The 23,545-nt window shown below is 39.2% G+C and overlaps 1 protein-coding gene across 6 annotated transcripts in view; it reads right to left on the bottom strand.

Annotated features, from left to right (window-relative positions):
- RAP1A (RAP1A, member of RAS oncogene family) overlaps positions 1-23,545 on the bottom strand; it is a 96,672-nt gene that overhangs the window by 17,124 nt on the left and 56,003 nt on the right. For all 6 annotated transcript variants that reach the window (XR_010112819.1, XM_055102796.3, XM_057300458.1 and 3 more), the window contains 2 exons: positions 4,980-5,063; positions 631-699 (listed from right to left, as the gene is read on the bottom strand). Coding sequence is in view for 5 of the 6 variants with exons in the window: in XM_055102796.3 (XP_054958771.1) it covers positions 631-699; positions 4,980-5,036 (126 nt within the window). In the remaining variant the exon portion in view is untranslated. The remainder of the gene's footprint in view (positions 1-630; positions 700-4,979; positions 5,064-23,545) is intronic.

The raw sequence follows: 23,545 nt of genomic DNA on the forward strand, positions 1-23,545 counted from the left end.
TCCCACATACTCCCTGCCACCACAAATGCATAGCCTCACCCCACCATCAACATCCTGCACCAGAGTGGTACATTTGTTACAACTGATGAACCCACATGAACACATCGTTATCACCAAGAGTCCACAGTTTACATTAGGATTTTCTTTTGGCATGGTACATTCTATGGGTTTTGACAAATGTATGGCATATAACCCAATTATAGTATTACACAGACTCTAATTTTTTGGTAGTCTAAAGGTATCTTTAAACTTATAAAACTAAACAAAAATAAAAATGTTCAGTCACTGGATAACTTCAAGCATAAAGGTGGTCTTAATTTTTGGTAACAAAAGAGTAAGTTGAAAACACACCTACTATTTATATGCAATTTTTTCATATGTGGCAACATTCCCCACCAGGAAAATGTCCACATTAAGGAACAAGTCACTAATCAGTAACAGAACATAGAGCTCTGAATATCAAAGTAGTATTCTGTTAAGAAATGTTCTGTCTTGATGAAACTTTTAAAAACAGATGCACAATATTTGTATCATTTCTCAAAACTATTTTCAAAAAGCAAATCTACAGATCAAATTTTAACATCATAAGGAACTACTTGTAAGCATGTGTGTACAAGTTTCACATTTTACCTTTCTGTAGGAATCTTCTATCGTTGGGTCATATTTTTCAACAAAAATTCCCTGAACAAACTGAACTGTCTGGGGGAAAAAAAAAGAGAAATATTAAAAAATTAAAGGAAAACTCCTTTGAATGTTACTTAACCTACAAATTATAATGATTAATTGAAATTATGTGAAAATTCTGGGTAAACACGTAAATGTAAAGTATAATATTATTATTAATTCTTTCAATATAAGGATACATCCATAACTAAGAGTACATTTATTATGAAAGGAGGTAGTCATGTTAAAAACTGTCATCAATACTGATAATACACTGTTAATTACATTAAGTCTTAATATACAAGGATACAAACATATCTGAACTAATTAAAACATGAAAAATTATCAATATTTAAACTCCTATTGCCCCTTTATATATCTATAGTAACTTTTATCCCATGCCCTCTGCACTTAATGGAGTGACAAAGGTTCTAATTTTTTTTTAAACACAGGGTCTTTGCTATGTTGCCTGGGCTGGCCTTGAACTCCTGAACTCAAGAGATCCTCCTGCCTCAGCCTCCCAGGTAGCTGGACCTCAAGCAGCATCTTGTAAATTTGTTAAAGCCTTTCTAAATTGTGGTGGAAAAGAGAAAGGGAAATTTAAACTTACTGAATGTCTATTATGTTCCAGACATTAAGCTAGTCACTTTTAATTTATAACCACATTCAAATTTCACATTTGTCCCAGAAATAGTTATTCTTCCTATTTGCCAGCTGAGATTCAAACATACATCTTCCTGATTCCAAAGCCTTACTTTTTCTATTGGAAAATATTGCCCATTCATCTTTTTCAGATATTATTGACTTTTAAAGGCATCCAAAAGCACATACTAGAAAATATGTATTTATCACTCAGTAAGTGAAAAAAGTACAGAAGACGGTTTTAAGATATTTCCTAGGTAACTTTAAAACAGGGTCTGGTACATTATTGCCTAAAAAGCAAGGGTAAGAATTTTTTGTAGAGACAGTCTCACTATGTTGCCCAGGTTGGTTTCAAATTCCTGAGCTCAAGCAATCCTCCTGCCTTGGCCTCCTAAAGTGCTAGGAGTACAGCATGAGCCACTGCATCCAGCGTAGACTGCTTTGTATGTTTAAATTATGTGTCGTACTTAGAAGATGAGGTGATTAAATCCTTGATAAAAATCATGATTAAGGTTTTTGGTGTGATTATATCTTGAGTTGCCTTTGAATAATAGAAGCTTAGTAGGAGAAAGAAGTTTGTTTACTATATTTGAGTTAATCTCTTTAGCTCAAGCTAAAATAGTATATCAAATATTCCTCTGAGTAATTTAAGTGTAGATGACCTCAGTCCACATTCTTACCCTTGCTTTTTAGGCAATAATGTACCAGACCCTGTTTTAAGGTTACCTAGGAAATATCTTAAAACCGTCTTCTGTACTTTTTTCACTTACTGAATGATAAATACGTATTTTCTAGTATGTGCTTTTGGATGCCTTTAAAAGTCAATAATATCTGAAAAAGATGAATGGGCAATATTTTCCAATAGAAAAAGTAAGGCTTTGGAATCAGGAAGATGTATGTTTGAATCTCAGCTGGCAAATAGGAAGAATAACTATTTCTGGGACAAATGTGAAATTTGAATGTGGTTATAAATTAAAAGTGACTAGCCTGGGAGGCTGAGGCGGGAGGATCTCTTGAGTTCAGGAGTTCAAGGCCAGCCCAGGCAACATAGCATGCACCTGTAGTCCCAGCTACTTGGGTAGCTAAGGTGGGAGGATTGCTTAAGCGTAGGAGGTTGAAGATGCAGTGAGCCATGATCACGCCACTGCACTCCAGGGGAAGATGCTGATTCAAGATTTAAAAAAAAAAAAAAAAAAAGGCAGTCTAATACAGCTTCCTAATATGCTTTAGGCTAGAGCAGAGAGTCTCAAAATATGGTCCAAGGCAGAGGCTCCCTAAGGTCAAACTATCTTCCTAACAATACTAAGATGTATTCTAAGAGGTACTCTTCTTCTTCTCTCATAAGTTTACAGTGGAATCTTCCAAAGGGTATAGAACATGTGCTATTGAAAGAGACTGGATACAGAAGCAGGCATAAGAGCCCATGTGCCTTCTATAAGCCAGACATTAAAAAGACTTGCAAAAATGCAAAACAATCCAACGTTTCTCATTTCTTTCTTACTAAAAGTAATGTTTGACTACTCCTCTGAATCTTATCCTCTGTCTTAATTTTCAGGGACATCTCATTCATTCATTCACATAGATTATAATTTTATTCCTCAGGTTTTTGTACTGGATCATCTCCTCTTTCCCTCTCCTGTATCCTTATTTTCCTCTCCAGTGGAGAGGAATTGCCCCCAGCATACAAATATGCTTTACTATCTCCAATTCTAAAACAAAAACAAAAACCTCCCTTAACCCCAATATCTCTCCAGCTTCTGCCCCCATTCTCTGTCCCCTCTCATAATCAAGCTTCTTCAAATGTCTATATTCCATTTCCTCAGCTCTCATTTAATCTTCAACCCACCCCATTATGGTTATGGCAACATGACCTGACTAAAGCTGCTTCCTTTATCATGTCCAACTGCCTCTATGCTCTCTGATCATCTCTTTCCTCTTTTTTACTTGACTTTTGAGGAATCAAGTAAAGACACCTTCTTCTATGCTAGATCCTCCAATCCTATCTACTTTCTAAAGGTTGAGAGGTACTCAGAGCTCAGTCCTGGGCTCTGCTCTTCTTTCTCTAGTATCTCCCCTAGACCTCTTTCACTCCTATGGACTTTTTCCAAAATTATTTTTGAAAAGGTAATTCATGGACATAGGACTAAATTCAAAAAGGCACAAAAGGCTATGCAGTGATAACTAAGCTTATCTACCACCCTTGTTCCCAGCTATCCAATCCTACTCCCAAGAAAGTAACTGATGTTATTCATAGCTTATTTAACCTTGCAGAGATACTCTATGATTTTACAGGTATCTACCCTCAGCCTACATTTTTTAAAATATAAAACACAAATTATAGTCTACACTGTTTAGTACCTTTTTTCTCTCTAATAATATATCTTGGATATCATTACATATCGGTATATATAGAGCTATTGCATTCTAATGGCTGTATTCTACTCTGAAAATGTATTAAAATTTACTTAACTAGCCCCTTAATGGAATACATTTAGGTTGTTTCCAGACTCTGGTCACTGTAAAGAATGTTGCGATGTTCCCTGACCACACCATTTTGCACATGTGAACTTATATGTGGGCTACATTTTTAGAGAGGGAATCGCTGAATTGAAAGTTATATGCCATTAAAAATGACAGATATTCTCAAACATTCTTGACAGAGGTACTGACTTACATGCCTAACAGCAATGTAACTCTCATGAAATTAAATATCATCACCATATTGATGGCACCCAAAATCATATCACCGGCCTCTCTTTTTTATTACTTCAACATGTCACAAACATAAAATTTGACATGACTCTTTGATTTGGACTCTGCTCCTTCTCCACTGTTTCCCTTCTTCTTTTAATCCATCCATAAAATTAGTAGCTCAAACTAGAAACTTGGGAGCCATCCTTGACAGCTCCTTCTCTCCTAGTCCCCATATCAATCTAGCACCAAGTTATGTCAGTTCTACCACTTACTCAATTCTCAAACATTTACTTCTCTTTTCTTAACTGCCATGGTCCTAATCCAAGCTTCCATAAACAATTATCTGGTATACAGTATTAACTCCCAATTTGTCTCCCACATCCACTCTGCCTTTCTTCTAAATTAATCTGTATTTTTCTTTCAGAGTATCTCGCTCACAAGTATAACCAAGTAGTTCTTTGTGTATTTATTACATCTCCTCCACTATAATGCAAGCTCCATAAGAAACTATGACTGTTTTCATTCACTGTTGTGACCCTAGAATCTGACACTGTAGAAACTCAATAACTATGTACTAAATAAAAGCAGCATGAACACAAAAAATGACCTTCATTCGATCTAAGTCTAGGGTGGAAGCAGGTGAGGAATTATCCCACTAGAATCTGTAATAATCAGTTTCCCCCAATACAATGTAAATTCCTTAAAAAGAGAACAATCTTACTCCTCTCTGCATCATCAACACTGGTGCTTGACATATAAGATAGCCAATAAATATTTGGTAAATATAAGAATAAATGAGCTAATGTTATAAAACTATATACATCTGTGGTTATTAAATGATTTCCTGTCCTTTGTGGGACAGATATCAGATATATAATAATGCCACCTTTTCTCTTTGGCATCTAGAAGTCTGAAAGCAAGGAAATGTCAAAATTCTTCTTGTATTATATTAATCAGTTACAGTTAGGTGGCTAACTTACCAGAGCAGACTTCCCAACGCCTCCTGAACCAAGGACCACTAGCTTGTACTCACGCATGATGTGATCTGTTTAAATACTGACGATCTGAAAAACAAACAAACAAAAAAATCAAAGATTAAGAAACATGCTAACAGTCTAATAATGTACACTACTGCATCAAACATAGGAGTTTGTTTTGTTTTTTTCCTTGTAAGACTATCAAAGGGACAACAGAAGCTACATGGCAAAATCCATACAGATTTTAACATAAGTTTATAGGATTACTTTCAGATATTTTAATTCACTGAAGATCATCTTTGACTAGGCATCAATTATGTTCATATTACTTCTAAAAATCTTTGATTAGAAAACAAGATGATTAAATCCAACAGTTGATAATCTTATGACTACAATGATAAACCCAATTCTTTGCAAAGCTATCATTTAAACAACTTATGTACTGTTTAAAAACATTCACTCATGAGCTTTAATATAATGTACATGCTATTTTATTTGCTTAAAATATCCTACAGTAATTCTATACTATTTTGTTCATTATTGTATTACAGCTGAACCATTTAAAATGTCATCTTGAAAATAATTAAAGATGTGAACAGGAGATCAGATGAAATTGCTAAACACTATAGGCAGTTATTAGCAATATATGCCATAAGGCCCAAAATAGCCAGAGAAAATAAAAGGAACGTAAACTTTATTTTTTATCTCCATGATTATCTTAAAAGGTATAAAAACAGGAAATAATTTTCAGTGGCCGCGGTGGATTAACTAGAAACAGACTTTTCAACCCACAATAACAGCCAGAACAGTGAACAAAAAAATATAAAACTCTTTTTAGATATTGGATAATAAGCAGTGTAGGACTGTGATTTCTGAGATGCAAAAGAAATGAAGTGAGACCTAACACTGCCCTGGCTTTCTGCCTAGAGGCATTTTTCAGACTGTGGTGAAGGGAGAAAGAACTCAAGCAGAGCTTGGAAGTGGGCCAGAGAAGTGGAAGCTAAGCATATAAAATTCCAGAAATCTGCAGAAGGATTCACTTGAGTCTGTGGCCAAGCCCAGCACACAGACTAACTTCAAAAGGTAAGGCAAAGAATAAATAGAGATTTACAGGTGGAACAATTCCCAGAGTCATATGGTTCTGACTAGAAGTCTTCCTTGTTGAAAAACTAGGAATTCACTAGAAACCTCAGAAGACTCTTATCTTAGTAGCAAAGCTAAATAAGCTCTAGAGTAAATGATATTCTAGATGCTTCCTAACAAAGCTTAAAACAAGGCTCAAAAGGATGGAGTTGATCCACGTGTAACTCAACCACTTGTCTGAACAAAGTCCAAAATTCTTTAAAAGAAGCAGAAAAAAAAAAATTCCACCACTCAACCATATAAAATTAACAATGTCCAGCATCCAATAAAAAATTAATAGAAATGTGAAGAAAGAAAATGTGACCTGAGGCCGGGCGCAGTGGCTCACGCCTGTAATCCCAGCACTTTGGGAGGTCGAGGCGGGTGGATCACGAGGTCAGGAGATCGAGACCATCCTGGCTACCATGGTGAAACCCCATCTCTACTAAATGTACAAAAAATTAGCCGGGCGTGGTGGCAGGTGCCTGTGGTCCCAGCTACTTGGGAGGCTGAGGCAGGAGAACGGTGTGAACCCAGGAGACGGAGCTTGCAAGTGAGCTGAGATCGCGCCACTGCACTCCAGCCTGGGCGACAGAGCGAGACTGCGTCTCAAAAAAAAAAAAAAAAAAAAAAAAAAGTGACCTGAAACCAGAGTGAAATAAATCAGCTGAAACCATCCCAGAAACGAGATGATGAAATTAGCCAATGAGGACTCTAAAACGGCTATTATAAATACGCTCAAAAATTTAAAGAAAAAAATGAGGAAGAAAATGGCACACATAATAATAAGAACCAAAAAGAACTTACAGTATTCAAAAACAGTATGTGAAATAGAAATATCACTGGAGGGTATTAACAATATATTAAATACTGCAGAAGGAAAGTTCAGGGGATCTGAAGACACAGCAACAGAAAATACACAAATTTAAACAAAGTTAAAATGTGATGAGAATAAGAGGAAAGAAGAGAAGGGGAAAGAGAGACAGGAGAGAGGGAAGAAAGAAGCAAGGGTAGAAGGGTTAGGGGTGTAATAAGAAAGAAAAGAAAAAGAAAAAAAAAAGACTAGAACTACAGGACAATACCAAGCTATCAAGCAGTATAATATATATGTAACTGGAATGGGGAGCAGTGCATTTGAAGAAATAATGACATTTTCGAAATTTGATAAAACTGATATATCTGGCCAGGTGCAGTAGCTTATGCCTGTAATCCCAGCACTTTGGGAGGCCAAGATGGGCAGATCACTTGAGGCCAGGAATTAGAGACCAGCCTGGATAATATGGTGAAACTTCATCTCTACCAAAAATACAAAAAATTAGCTGAGCGTGGTGGCATGTGCCTATGGTCCCAGCTACTTGGGAGGCTGAGGTAGGAGAACCCCTTGAGCTCGGAAGGCAGAGGTTGCAGTGATCTGTGATTGTCCCACTGCACTCCAGCCTGGGCGATAGAGTGAGACCCTGTCTCAAAAACAAAAAAACAAAAAACAAAAAAAAAAACAAAAACAAAGACCCATCTACACATCCAAGTAACTCAATAAGCCCCCCTCCTGAAGGAGTATAAACACAAAGAAAACCACAACGAGGCACAATAATCAAATTCCTGAAAAGCTGTCAAAACCAGAAAATCTTACAAGAAGCCAGAGGGAAAAAATTTAGATAGAAACAAAGTTAAAATATACAGACTTTGGCCAGGCACGGTGGCTCACGTCTGTAATCCCAGCACTTTGGGAGGCCAAGGTGGGCAAATTGCCTGAGCTCAGGAGTTCACGACCAGCCTAGGCAACACGGCGAAACCCCCTCTCTACTAAAGTACAAAAAATTAGCTGGGCGTGGTGGTGTGAGCCTGTCGTCTCAGCTACTTGGGAGGCGGAAGCAAGAGAATCGCTTGAACCTGGGAGGCAGTGGTTACAGTGAGCCGAGATTGCACCACAGCACTGCAGCCTGGGCAACAGAGCAAGACTCCGTCTCAAAAAAAAAAAAAAAGAAAGAAAAAAATATATATATACACATACACACACACACACACACACACACACACACACACACACACAGACTTCTTGTGAAGCTATGCAAGACAAGAAAATAGAACATCTATAAAACAAAGAAAAAACTGGTCAACCTACAATGATAAATACAATGAATATATGTTGAAGAAATGAAAGTAAAAGATTTTTCCCAGACCTTATCCTCCTGGTGGGGGCAGGAAAAAAAAAAAAAAAAAAGCTGGAAGCAAAAAGTTCACCAGCATACATTTAAATCATGAATAAGTCTTTTTTTTTTTTTTTTTTTTTTTGAGACAGGGTCTCACTCTGTTGCCCAGGCTGGAGTACAAGGAATACAGCGGTGTGATCATAGCTCACCCAAGATCCCAAGCTCCTAGGCTCAGGCAATCCTCCCACCTCAGCCGCCTGAGCAGCTGGCACTACAGGAGTGCACCACCACACTTGGCTAATGTTTCTAATTTTTTTGTAGACACAGAGTCTCACTATGTTACCTAGGCTGGTCTCAAACTCCTGGGCTCAAAGGCTCCTCCCACCTTGGCCTCCCAAAGTGCTGGGATTACAGGCATGAGCCAGCACACCCAGCCACAAAAGTAATTTCACCACTTAAATCAAAAATGTTAACAATCACAGGGTTTACATGTAGAAGTAAAATATATTACAATAGTAGAAGAGAGAGAAATAGAATACTTAAGGTCCTTAGATTATATATGAAGTAATATAGTATGTTTTGAAAGTAAATTCTCATATGTTAAAGAAGTATATTGTAAGTCCCAGAGCAACCACTAAAAAACAAACAAAATTCAACTCAGGCTAGGTGTGGTGGCTCACGCCTATAATCCCAGCACTTTGTGAGGCTGAGGTGGGTGGATCACCTGAGGTCAGGAGTCGGAGACCAGCATGGCCAACATGGCAAAATCCCATCTCTACTAAAAATATAAAAATTAGCTGGGCATGGTGGCAGGCGCCTGTAATCCCAGCTACTTGGGAGGCTGAGGCAGGAGAATTGCTTAAACCCAGGAGACAGAGGTTGCAGTGAGCCAAGATTATGCCACTGCACTCCACCCTGGGCAACAGAGCGAGACTCCATGTCAAAAAAAAAAAAAAAAAAATTCAACTCAATCAAAAAGAAAGTATGAAAAATGCAAACAAATAAGCAAAAAATAGCAAAGAAAAAAATGGGACAAATACAAGGCAAAAGGCAAGATGGTAGAATTGAAAGGAAATCACATCATTACCTTAAATGCAAATTGTCTAAACATTCCAATTCAAAGGCAATATAAAAAAGCAAGACCTAACTATATGTTGCTTCAAGAAACAATCTTTAAATATGGATATAGGAAAAAACATCTATTGGTAACAAAGTCACAGTTGCTGCTAATATTACTGCTGTGTTTTGTTGCCTGCATTCAAAATAGAAACACTGAATTTCATTCAGAGGTTAGTGAAAAAAAAAGATATATAGATATAAAAATATTTTTTCTTTCTATAAGAGTATTGGGAACCCAGGATTAAGAATCCCTACCTACTTTAAACAGTTACCATTTTAGGTTACTTTAGTCCAGTTCTCAAACTTTTTGGTTCCAGGTCTTCTTTATAAACTAACTTTTTTTTTTTTTTTTTTTTTGAGATAGGGTCTCACTCTGTTGCTCAGGCTGGAGTGCAGTGGCACAATCACAACTCACTGCAGTCTCCACCTCCCTTGCTCAAGTCATCCTTCCGCCTCAGCCTCCTGAGTAGCTGGGAGTACAGACATGCACCACCACAACTGGGTAATTTTCTTTTTCTTTTTCTTTTTTTTTCTCTTTTGCAGAGATGGGGTCTCATTATGTTGCGCAGGCTAGTCTCAAACGATTCAAATTCCCAAAAGTGAGAATCACTTGTGCCCAGGAGTTTGAGACTAGCCTGGGCAACATAATGAAAGAGGCCATTAAGTAAGGCTCAAGACGCCTCGGCCTCCCAAAGTGCTGGAATTATAGGTGTGAACCACCGTGCCTAGCCAACACTTTTACATTCTTTTTTTTCAACAGTATCAATAATCACTTTATTATACTTTAAATTCTGGAATACATGTGCAGAAAGTGCAGGTTTGTTACATTGGTATACATGTGCCATGGTGGTTTGCTGCACCCATCAACCTGTCATCTACATTAGGTATTTCTCCTAATGCTATCCCTCCCCTTGCCCCCCACCCCCCGACAGGCCCTGGCGTGTGACCTTCTCCTCCCTATGTCCATGTGTTCTTACTATTCAACTCCCACTTATGAGTGAGAACATGTGGTGTTTGGTTTTCTGTTCCTGTGTTAGTTTGCTGAGAATGATGGTTTCCAACTTCATCCATGTCCCTGCAAAGGACATGAACTCATTCTCTTTCATGGCTGCATAGTATTCCATGTGTATATATGCCACATTTTCTTTATCCAGTCTATCATTGATGGGCATTTGGGGTTGGTTCCAAGTCTCTGCTATTGTGAATAGTGCTGCAATAAACATATGTGTGCATGTGTCTTTATAGTAGAATGATTTATAATCCTTTGGGTATATACCCAGTAATGGGATTGCTGGGTTAAATGGTATTTCTAGATCCTTGAGGAATCACCACACTGTCTTCCACAAAGGTTGAACTAATTTACACTCCTACCAACAGTGTAAAAGCATTCCTGTTTCTCCATATCCTCTCCAACATATGTTGTTTCCTGACTTTTTAATGATCGCTATTCTAACTGGCGTGAGATGGTATCTCATTGTGGTTTTGATTTGCATTTCTCTAACGACCAGTGATGATCAGCTTTTTTTCATATGTTTGTTGGCTGCATAAATGTCTTCTTTTGAGAAGTGTCTGTTCATGTCTTTCGCCCATTTTTTGATGAGGTTGTTTTTTTTTTTTTAATTTGTTTAAGTTCCTTGTAGATTCTGGATATTAGCCCTTTGTCAGATGGATAGATTGCAAAAATTTTCTCCCATTCTGTAGGTTGCCTGTTCGCTCTGCTGATAGTTTCTTTTGCTGTGCAGAAGCTCTTTGGTTTAATTAGATCCCATTTGTGGCATTTTGGCTTTCGTTGCCATTGCTTTTGGTGTTTTAGCCATGAAGACTTTGCCCATGCCTATGTCCTGAATGGTATCGCCTAGGTTTTCTTCTCGGGTTTTTATGGTTTTAGGGCTTATGTTTAAGTCTTTAATCCATCTTGACTTAATTTTTATATGAGGTGTAAGGAATGAGTCCAGTTTCAGTTTCCTGAACCAGTTTTCCCAACACCATTTATTAAATAAGGAATCCTTTCCCCATTGCTTGTTTTTGTTAGGTTCATCAAAGATCAGATGGTTGTAGATATGTGGTGTTATTTCTGAGGCCTCTGTTCTGTTCCATTGGTCTATGTATCTGTTTTGGTACCAGTACCATGCTGTTTTGGTTGCTGTAGCCTTATAGTATAGTTTGAAGTCCGGTAGTGTGATACCTCCAGCTTTGTTCTTTTTGCTTAGCACCATCTTGGCTATATGGGCTGTTTTTTGGTTCCATATGAAATTTGAAGTAGTTTTTTTTCTAATTCTGTGAAGAAACTCAATGGTAGCTTGATGGGGAGAGCACTGAATCTATAAATTACCTTGGGCAGTATGACCATTTTCACGATATTGATTCTTCCTATCTATGAGCATGGAATGTTTTTCCATTTGTTTGTGTCCTCTCTTATTTCCTTGTGCAGCGGTTTGTAGTTCTCCTTGAAGAGGTCCTTCACATCCCTTGTAAGTTGCATTACTAGGTATTTTATTCTCTTGGTAGCAATTGTGAATGGGAGTTCACTCATGATTTGGCTATTATTGGTGTATAGGAATGTTTGTGATTTTTGCACATTGATTTTGTATCCTGAGACTTCGCTGAAGTTGCTTATCAGCTTAAGGAGTTTTTGGGCTGAGACGATGGGGTTTTCTAAATATATAATTATGTCATCTGCAGAGACAATTTGACTTCCTCTCTTCCTGTTTGAATACCCTTTCTTTCTTTCTCTTGCCTGACTGCCTTGGCCAGAACTTCCAATACTATGTGGTGAGAGGGCACCTTGTCTTGTGCCAATTTTCAAAGGGAATGCTTCCAGCTTTTGTCCATTCAGTATGATACTGGCTGTGGGTGTGTCATAAATAGCTCTTATTATTTTGGGATATGTTCCATCAGTACCTAGTTTACTGAGAGTTTTTAGCATGAAGGTGTGTTGGATTTTATCAAAGGCCTTTTCCACATCTATTGAGATAATCTTGTGTTTTTTGTCATTGGTTCTGTTTATGTGATGGATTATATTTATTGATTTGCATATGTTGAACCAGCTTTGCACCCCAGGGATAAAGCCAACTTGATTGCGGTGGATAAGGTTTTTGATGCGCTGCTGGATTCAGTTTGCCAGTATTTTATTGAGGATTTTTGCATCGATGGTCATCAGGGATATTGGCCTGAAATTTTCCTTTTTTGTTGTGTCTCTGCCAGGTTTGGGTATCAGGATGACGCTGGCCTCATAAAATGAGTTAGGGAGCAGTCGCTCTTCTTCTGTTGTTTGGAATAGTTTCAGAAGGAATGGTACCAGCTCCTCTTTGTACCTCTGGTAGAATTCGGCTGTGAATCTGTCTGGTCCTGGACTTTTTTTGGTTGGTAGGCTATTATTTACTGCCTCAATTTCAGAACTTGTTATTGGTCTATTCAAGGAGTCGACTTCTTTGTGGTTTAGTCTTGGGAGGGTATATGTATCCAGGAATTTATCCATTTCTTCTAGCTTTTCTAGTTTATTTGCATAGAGGTGTTTATATTCTCTGGTGGTAGTTTGTATTACTGTGGGATCAGTGGTGATATCCCCTTTATCACTTTTTATTGCATCTATTTGATTCTTCTCTTTCCTTCTTTATTAGTCTGGCTAGTGGTCTATTTTGTTAATCTTTTCAAAAAACCAGCTCCTGGATTCATTGATTTTTTGAAGGTTTTTTTTGTGTCTCTATCTCCTTCAGTTCTGCTCTGATCTTAGTTATTTCTTGTCTTCTGCTAGCTTTTGAATTTGTTTGCTCTTGCTTCTCTAGTTCTTTTAATTGTGATGCTAGGGTGTTGATATTAGATCTTTCCTGCTTTCTCCTCTGGGCATGTAGTGCTATAAATTTCCCTCAAAACACTGCTTTAGCTGTGTCCCAGAGATTCTGGTACGTTGTGTCTTTGTTCTCATTGATTTCAAAGAACTTATTTATTTCTGCCTTAATTTTGTTATTTACCCAGTAGTCATTCAGGAGCAGGTTGTTCAGTTTCCATGTAGTTGTGCAGTTTTGAGTGAGTTTCTTAATCCTGAGTTCTAATTTGATTGCACTGTGGTCTGAGAGACTTATGATTTCCGTTCCTTTACATATGCTGAGGAGTATTTTACTTCCAATTATGTGGTCAATTTTAGAATAAGTGTTATGTGGTGCTGAGAAGAATGTATATTCTGTTGATTTGGGGTGGACGGTTCTGTAGATGTCTATTAGGTCTGCTTGGTCCAGAGCTGGGTTCAAGTTCAGAATATCCTTGCTAATTTTCTGTCTCGTTGATCTAATATTGACAGTGGTGTGTTAAAGTCTCCCACTATTATTGTGTGGAAGTCTAAGTCTCTTTGCAGGTCTCTAAGAACTTGCTTTATGAATCTGGGTACTCCTGTATTGGGTCCATATATATTTAGGATAGTTAGCTCTCACTGCATTGATCCCTTTATCATTATGTAATGCCACTGTCTTTTTTTAATCTTTGTTGGTTAAAGTCTGTTTTATCAGAGACTAGGATTGCAACCCCCGCTTTTTTTTTTTTTTTTTTTTTGGCTTTCCATTTGCTTGGTAAATATTCCTCCATCCCTTTATTTTGGGCCTATGTGTGTCTTTGCACGTGAGATGGGTCTCCTGAATACAGCACACTGATGGGTCTTGACTCTTTATCCAATTTGCCAGTCTGTGTTTTTTAATTGGGGCATTTAGCCAATTTACACTTAAGGTTAATATTGTTATGTGTGAATTTGATCTGGTTATTTTGCACATTAGTTGATGCAGTTTCTTCATAGCGTCATTGGTCTTCATATTTTGGTATGGTTTTTGCAGTGGCTGGTACCAGTTTTTCCTTTCCATATTTAGTGCTTCCTTCAGGGCCTCTTGTAAGGCAGGCCTGGTGGTGACAAAATCCCTCAGCATTTGCTTGTCTGTAAAGGATTTTATTTCTCCCTCGCTTATGAAGCTTAGTTTGGCTGGATATGAAATTCTGGGCTGAAAATTATGTTTTAAGAATGCTGAATACTGGCCCCCACTCTCTTCTGGCTTGTAGGGTTTCTGCTGAGAGATCCACTGTTATTCTGATAGGCTTCCCTTTGTGGGTAACGTGATCTTTCTCTCTGGCTGGCCTTAACGTTTTTTCCTTTGTTTCAACCTTGGTGAATCTGACGATTATGTGTTTTAGGGTTGCTCTTCTTGAGGAGTATCTTAGTGATGTTCTCTGTATTTCCTGAATTTGAATGTTGGTCTGTCTTGCTAGGTTGGGGAAGTTCTCCTGGATAATATCCTGGAGCATTTTCCAACTTGGTTCCATTCTCCCCGTCACTTTCAGGTATACCAATCAATCGTAGGTTTGGTCTTTTCACATAGTCCCACATTTCTTGGGGGCTTTGTACATTCCTTTTCATTCTATTTTCTCTAATCTTGTCTTCACGCTTTAATTCATTAAGTTGATCTTCAATCTCTGATATCCTTTCTTCCACTTGATCAATTCAGCTATTGATACTTGTGTATGCTTCACAAAGTTCTCGTGCTATGTTTTTCAGCTCCATCAGGTCATTTATGTTCTTCTCTAAACTGGTTATTCTAGTTAGCAGTTCCTGCAACCTTTTATCAAGGTTCTCAGCTTCCTTGCATTGGGTTAGAACATGCACTTTAGCTTGGAAGAGTTTGTTATTATCCACCTTCTGAAGCCTACTTCTGTGAATTCATCAAACTCATTTTCCATCCAATTTTGTTCCCTTGCTGGGGAGGAGTTGTGATCCTTTGGGGGAGAAGAGGCATGCTGGTTTTCGGAATTTTCAGCATTTTTTCCCCTGAGATGGAGTTTCACTCTGTTGTCCAGGCTGGAGTGCAATGGCACAATCTTGGCTCACTGCAACCTCCGCCTCCTTGAGTTCAAGTGATTCTCCTGCCTCAGTCTCCTGAGTAGCTGGCACCAACCATTATAAATGCACCACACCTGGCTAACTTTTGTATTTTTAGTAGAGACGGGGTTTCACCATGTTGGCCAGGCTGGTCTCAAACTCCTGACCTCACGATCCGTCTGCCTCAGCCTCCCAAAGGGCTGGGATTACAGGCGTGAGCCACCACACCCAGCAGTTTTCAGTATTTTTGTGCTGGTTTTTCCTCATCTTCATGGATTTATCTAACCTTTAGTCTTTGTGCTGAGGACCTTTGGATGAGGTTTTTGCATGGGCTTCCTTTTTGTTGATGTTGATGTTATTGCTTTCTGTTTGTTAGTTTTCCTTCTAACAGTCTGGCCCCTCTTCTGCAGGTCTGCTGGAGTTTGCTGGAGGTCCACTCCAGACCCTGTTTGCCTGGGTGTCACCAGCAGAGGCTGTAGAACAGCAAAGATTGCTACCTGCTCCTTCCTCTGGAAGCTTCATCCCAGAGGAGCACCTGCCAAATGCCAGCTCAACCTCTCCTGTATGAGGTGTCTGTCAAACCTGCTGGTGAGAGGTGAAGCCAACTGGACTTCCTGGGTCGAGTGGGGACTTGGAAAACTTTTGCGTCTAGCTAAAGGATTGTAAATGCACTCTGTAAAAACACACCAATCAGCACTCTATGTCTAGCTAAAGGATTATAAATGCACCAATCAGCACTCTGAAAAAAGCACCAATCAGAGCTCTGTGTCTAGCTAAAGGATTGTAAATGCACCAACCAGCATTCTGTAAAATGGACCAATCAGCAGGACATGGGCAGGGACAAATAAGGGAATAAAAGCTGGCCACCCCAGCCAGCAGTCGCAACCCGCTTGGGTCCCCTTCCACGCTGTGGACACTTTGTTCTTTCGCTCTTCATAATAAATCTTGCTGCTGCTCACTCTTTGGGTCCGTGCCACCTTTAAGAGCTGTTAACACTTGCCACGAAGGTCCGTGGCTTCATTCTTGAAGTCAGCGAGACCAAGAACCCACCGGAAGGAACCAACTCTGGACACACTGGGAGGTGTCTCCCAGTCAGGAGGCACGGGGATCAGGGATCCACTTAAGGAGGCAGTCTGTCCCTTAGCAGAGCTTGAGTGCTATGCTGGGAGATCTGCTGCTCTCTTCAGAGCTGGCAGGCAGGAACATTTAAGTCTGCTGAAGCTGTGTGCACAGCTGCCAATTCCCCCAGGTGCTCTGTACCAGGGAGATGGGAGTTTTAACTATAAAGCCCCTGACTGGGGCTGCTGCCTTTCTTTCAGATGCCCTGCCCAGAGAGGAATAATCTAGAGAGGCAGTCTGGCTACAGTGGCTTTGCCATGCTGCAGTCTGACCTTCCCGGAGGCTTTGTTTACATTGTGAGGGGAAAACCGCTTACTAAAACCTCAGTAATGGCAGACGCCCCACCTCCCACCAAGCTGGAGTGTCCCAGGTCAACTTCAGAATGCTGTGCAGAGAATTTCCAGCCAGTGATCTTAGCTTGCTGGACTCCATGGGGTTGGGACCTGCTGAGCAAAACCACTTGGCTCCCTGGCTTCAGCCCCCTTTCCAGGGGAGTGAACAGTTCTGTCTTGCTGGGGTTCCAGGTGCCACTGGGTACAAAAAAAAAAGAAAAGAAAAACCTCCTACAGCTAGCTCAGTGTCTGCTCAAACAGCCGCCCAGTTTTGTGCCTGAAACCCCAGACCCTGGTGGTGTAGGGACCCAATGGAATCTCCTGGTCTGCGGGTTGCAAAAACTGTGGTAAATGTGTAGTATCTGGGCTGAATAGCACCGTTCCTCATGGCACAGTCCCTCACAGCTTCCCTTGGCTAGGGGAGGGAGTTCGCTGACCCCTTGCACTTCCCGGATGAGGCGATGCCCCACCCTGCTTCTGCTAGCCCTCCATGAGCTACACCCACTGTCTAACCCAGTCCCAGTGAGATGAACTGGGTACCTCAGTTGGAAATGCAGAAATCACCTGCCTTCTGCGTTGGTCTCTCTGGGAGCTGCAGACCGGAGCTGTTCCTATTCGGCCATCTTACCCGGAACCCCCACTTTTACATTCTTAAGAGCTTTCATTTATCTGGGTTCTGAGGAAAAGATGTTGGATTTTTTTTCCCAAAATGCTTTTACTGCATTTACTGATAGTATATGGTTTTTCTTTTTATTGTATCAATATGTCTACTCTTACCACTTCTATTGACATTGCACTAAGCTAGGTATAGTACACATGCAAAAGGAAGAAGTAAAACTGTTTTTATCCACAGATGACAATCCTGTATGTAGGAAATCTTAAGGAATATACAAAAATGCTACCAGACTAACAAGTGAATTTAGCGAAGTTGCAGGATAAAAAGTTGATACAAAAAAAAAACCCCACCTGAACAGTCATGTGCTGCATAATGACATTTCAGTCAACAGACTCTATTACATATACGGTGGTGGTCTTATAGATTATAATAACATTTTTACTGTAACTTTTCTATGTTTAAACATACAAATACCATTGTGTTACAACTGCCTACAGTATTCTGTACAGTAATATGATGTACAGGTTTGTAGCCTACAAGCAGTAGGCTATACAATACAGCCTAGGTATGTGGTATGCTATATTATACATCCAGATTTGTGTAAGTACACTCTATGGTGTTCACACAATGATTAAATTGACTAACAAGGCATTTCTCCCCATTATGAAGCAACATGTGACTGTATTTCTATACACTGGCAAAGAACTGAAAATTGAAATAAAAAAAATGCCATTTACAAAAACATCCAGTAAGAAACTACTTAGAGATACATTTAGCAAAATATGTGCAAGACTTATATACCAAAACTACAAAACATGGCTGAAATTAAAGACTTAATAGAGAGCTATGCCATATATTAGTATTTGCCCATATTATTAGTAAGATGTCATTCTCTTCATGTTGATCTGCAGATTCAATGCAAACTCAATCAGCAGTGTTTGTAGAAACTGACAAGATAACTTTAAAACTTATATGAAAATGCAAATAATTCAGAAAAGCTAATATGGTTTTAAAAAAGAACAAAGTCTTATATTATCTGATTTCTAGACTATAAAACTGTAGTAATACATATTGTGTGATATCAGCATAACGACAAACATACAAATCAGGGAAACCAAATTAAGTCCAAAAGTAGAAACACAGCAACACATTAATTCATTTTTAATAAAGGTATATTGTGACACCCCATCCTGCAAGACAGCTCTCAATCAATGATCCTGGTCTCCTTGTATTCATACCTTGTATCGTTCCCTCTCATTATACATATCCTTGAATAAGTTCCCTCCCATGCTGAATCAAGATTTGTCATGTGACCAATACGATACGGCAGAAGCTAAAATATGTGACTTCCAAGTCTAGATCCTAAAAGGCACCGCAGGTTGTGGTGTGGTCTCTTGGATCATTTGTTCTGAGAGAAGCCAGTCACCATGTCAGGTGAACACCAGCCCTTCAGAGAGGCACACCTGAAGAGGAGCTGAGGACTCCTACCAAGAACCAGCACCAACTTGCCAATTATGTTAGTGAACCACCTTTGAAGCTTATCTTGATTTTAGTCAGCCTTAAAACAAATATCTGCAGCCTCGTGAGATATCATGAGCTAGAACCCTCCAACCAAGCCACTCTCAAATCCCTGATCCACAGAAACTGTGACAGAAAAAAAATGATTATTGTTGTTTTAAGCCAATAAAATTTGGGTCAATTGGTTACAGAGCAATAGATCATTAACACAACACAAGTAATTCAATGTGTAGAAGACAGTATTTTCAACAAGCCAAGCTGAGAAACAATGTTAACTTCAACTTCTGTCTTTGTAATAGCCAAAAATCTACAGACAACCCAAGTATCTATCAAGCGGTGAGTAGATAAATTGTGATATATTCAACTGACGGAATACTACTCAGTAATGAATGTAAGGAATGAATTACTTGCAACATGGATGAATCTCAAAAACATGTTCAGCAAAATAAGACAGACACAAAGAGTAATATTCTGTAATTCTACTTTTATAAAAATCTAGAAAAGGCCGGGCACGGTGGCTCATGTCTGTAATCCCAGCACTTTGGGAGGCCGAGGTAGGCGGATCACCTGAGGTCAGGAGTTCGAGACCAGCCTGGCCAATATGGTGAAACCTCGTCTCTACTAAAAATACAAAAATTAGCTGGGTGTGGTGGCACGCACCTGTAATCCTGGCTACTCGGGAGGCTGAGGCAGGAGAATTGCTTGAACATGGGAAGCGGAGGGTACAGTGAGTTGAGATTGTACCACTGCACTCCAGCCTGCACAACAGAGAAAGACTCGGTCTCTTAAAAAAAAAAAAAATCTAGAGAAGATAAAATCTAGAAAAGATAAAACAGTGACAGAAAGCTGTTTGGGGCCAGTGGTGGTGGCACAGGGGTAATGGCTACAAAGGAGCATGAGGATACTTTTTGGGGTGATGAGAATGATCTGTATCTTGATTGTGGTAATAGTTGCATAGGTATATTTATTTACCAAAACTTATTGAACTATTTAAAATACATACATTTTATTACATGTAAATCACAGCTTAAAAAGTTAATTTAAGTTAATTCAATGCGGGAAAGAGAGAAATTTCTCAGAATACTAGATACATACTGATATGGTTTGGCTCTGTGTCCCCACCCAAATCTCACCTTGAATTATTTGTTTGGGAAATTTCTCAGAATACCAGTTACATACTGATATGGTTTGGCTCTGTGTCCCCACCCAAATCTCACCTTATTTATTTATTTTTTATTTTTGAGACAGAGTCTCTCTCTATAACCCAGGCTTGAGTGGCACGATCTCGGCTCACTGCAACCTCTGCCTCCCAGGTTCAAGTGAGTCTCCTGCCTCAGTCTCTCAAGTAGCTGGGATTACAGGCGCCCACCACCATGCCTGGCTAATTTTTGTATTTTTAGTAGAAACAGGGTTTCACCATGTTGGCCAGCCTGGTCTCGAACTCCTGACCTCATGATCCGCCCGTCCTCAGCCTCCCAAAGTGCTGAGATTACAGGCGTGAGCCACCATACCCAGCCTCACCTTAAATTTAATAATCGCCACGTGTCAAGGGCAGGGCTAGGTGGGGATAATTGAAATCATGGGGGCAGTTTCTCCTATACTGTTCTTGTGGTAGTGAATAAGTCTCACAAGATCTTTGATAAGGGGAAACCTGTTTCACTTGATTCTCATTTTCTCTTTGCCTGCTGCCATTCACGTAAGATGGGACTTGCTCTTCCTTGCCTTCTGTCATGATTGTGACGCTTCCCCAGCCACGTGGAACTCAAAGTCCAATTAAATCTCTTTCTTTTGCCCAGTCTTGGGTATGTCTTTATCAGCAGCATGAAAATGAACTAATATACATACATAGTGAGGACACTATAAAGCAGACATAATGGCAAATATCGTTATTCTGAATCAGGCATTTGCAAAGTATTTTCTAGGTACCAGTTCTGTACTAGGTGTCAAGGAAACAAAAATGAAAAGTATGTGTTTTCCATCCTCAAGGAGCTTATAAAGGAGAAAGAAACAAATAACTACAAAGCAATGGGAATAAAGCTGGTACAAGACAAAATTAATGGGCTAGGGAAGGATGGACGAACAGAGGAGACTCCAGGCTGTTTTTTTTGTTTTGTTTTTTTTAGACAGAGTCTCACTCTGTCGCCCAGGCTGGAGTGCAGTGGCGTGATCTCGGCTCACTGCAAACTCCGCCTCCTGGGTTCACACCATTTTCCTGCCTCAGCCTCCCGAGTAGCTGAGATTACAGGTGCCCGCCACCACACCTGGCTAATTTTTTGTAGAGACGGGGTTTCACCATGTTAGCCAGGATGGTCTCGATCTCCTGACCTCATCATCCACCCGCCTCGGCCTCCCAAAGTGCTGGGATTACAGGTGTGAGCCACCGCACCCGGCCCAGGACAGTTTTTTAAATTTTGACTAGCTCATATGAAGAGCTAAGCAAAAAACTGAATAGGAATATTTCAGCTATAATGCTTAGAAGGACATTCCAAGCAAAGGAAACAGCTTAAGCAAACACACTAAAGAATTAAATACAAAAGATCCAGGGATACTACATAGCTCGGCATTTGTCATGTTAAAGAGCTCATATTTTATCTAGTAAGTAACAGGGAAAAGACAAAGTGATTTAAAAACAATTAATATGATTAGATTTGTATTCTGGAAAAACAACTGACAGTATGCAAGATGGACTGAAGAAAGAAGAGACTAGAGGCAGGGAGAATAGCTAGGAAGCTACTGCAGTAACTCGAGTGAGAGATGACACGGGCCTGTACAGGAGGAGCACTAGGGCTGAAGAGGGGCAATGCTTTTCTGAGGATAAAACTGACAGGACTCCATAACTGATAAGCTACTAAAAGGAATGAAGAAGAGTCAGTGATAACTCCTAGGTATCTAGCTTGAGCAAGTAAGTGGTTGATAGCCTACCTCCAATTAAGACAGGAAATACAAAAGGAGGTTTAAAAAGAAAGATAATACTTTCTTCCAAAAATTAACTATGAGATTCCTATGGGAAGAACAAGTAAAGGTATCTGATAGATATTTTAAAAGCCAAGTCTGGAGGTTCCGTAGAAACCAATGGACTAGAGGTACAGACTCGGGAGTCAATGGTGGTCAAGATGGTAGCATTGAAACCATAGCAGTGGATGAGGTCAACCAATGAGAAAGAGAAGCAAGGTAAGAACTGGGTGAGCCTTTAAAAATAACCACCACATTTTTGAAAAGGTAGAGTGAGGTGGGAGAGGTTTGTGTGGGACACTAGGCATCTTATACCTCTATCTGTATTAGGTGATTCCATGAAAAACAAAAAAAAGTGATTTCCATGAAAAGAAAAATACTGACAGCTAAACACAAGAGCATACATTTCACGTAAAAGGATGCCTACATCCCTACCCCTTTTCCAGTATGGGGATCGCTGACATTTTAACAAGATGTGAATTCATCATCTCTCTAATCCAAAAATGCATATCTTTCAAGACAGAATCCTAATATAGCATGGATCATTTATATTCCCCAAATGCCTCCAGCTTTTCTAGGGCAACAGAAACTAGGGAAAGAACTCAGAGATGGTCAAATTATTTTGGATATTCTGCAACAACAAAATATTTGGCCCCTGTTCCTCAACTAAAATGGCAAGACATTCAAGTTCCAAAGCCATTTTTCACAGAGTATGTATAGAAAATTTTATTTACACCTAACAAACACCATGGGTCACGAATGTATACACACAGGCACACTCACAAATATAATAAATAGGTCACACAAGAAAGCATACACACAAATGAATTCCCAATAAGAATGTAAGTTAATTTTTCTTTCTACGGGGAATTAGTTCTAACTCATTACTGCCAAGTTAGAAAACCTCTATGTTCTTCCAAGCAAATCCCATGCCTTTTTATGGAAATCTCTTGTGCCCTGCACTCCCGACACAGCACCAGAAAATTTCTTACTCTGGTTAAGATTCCCTGACAAATATGGAAGACAGGAATAAACATTACACTATGTTTAAATTTTAAGTCAATTCTGAGTCCCTAACATTATGGTCCAAGTTATAACCTAACTCTTCATTCTTCCTTCAGGAAGCCTACTTCTAACATTTACAAAAATAATATGACTTGATTGTCTTTGTGAAGCAAATTGATCCCAACTTTGTTGTTTCTGCAATTTTTAACATAAATGAATGTATCACAGACAAAAGTTTCTCCTGTAGAACTGAACTTATAAAACAAAATTCATTAAAGGAAATTTAGTGATCAGAAATTTTGGAGAAAAATTTTTTACACTAAGGAACAGTGAAGGTAGTTTCTTAAGCAGTATATTATTAGTTATCTTTAAATATTTACAGGGATCATAAATATTTAAAACTGGCAACTCACCACAACATGCTGGTGGGGAGGGGAGTGAATATGGAAATCATGGTAAGATTTAACTTTCCAAAACAAAGGACAGTGCTCTTTAGAGTACATCATAAGAAAAACTGTACTTTTTGGTAATGTGAAATCACATAAATATACCAATACACAAACCAGAGAGTGCCGAACAAAAGAGCAGAGAGATGGAATGTATGAAAGACAGAGGTAAGGAGGATACACCCAAAGGTTTCACCAGCTATCTGATGGGAATGTAGAAAGAACACCAGACCCAAAGTAACAGTAGAATAACATTTCCAGAGGTAAACTAAGAAAAGTTAGGAATCATCAGATTCAAACACCCAATGAATGCCAAACACAGTGGGAAGAGGAAAG

Source organism: Pan paniscus, chromosome 1 (genome assembly GCF_029289425.2).
Source record: "Pan paniscus chromosome 1, NHGRI_mPanPan1-v2.0_pri, whole genome shotgun sequence".
NCBI classification, from domain to species: domain Eukaryota; kingdom Metazoa; phylum Chordata; class Mammalia; order Primates; family Hominidae; genus Pan; species Pan paniscus.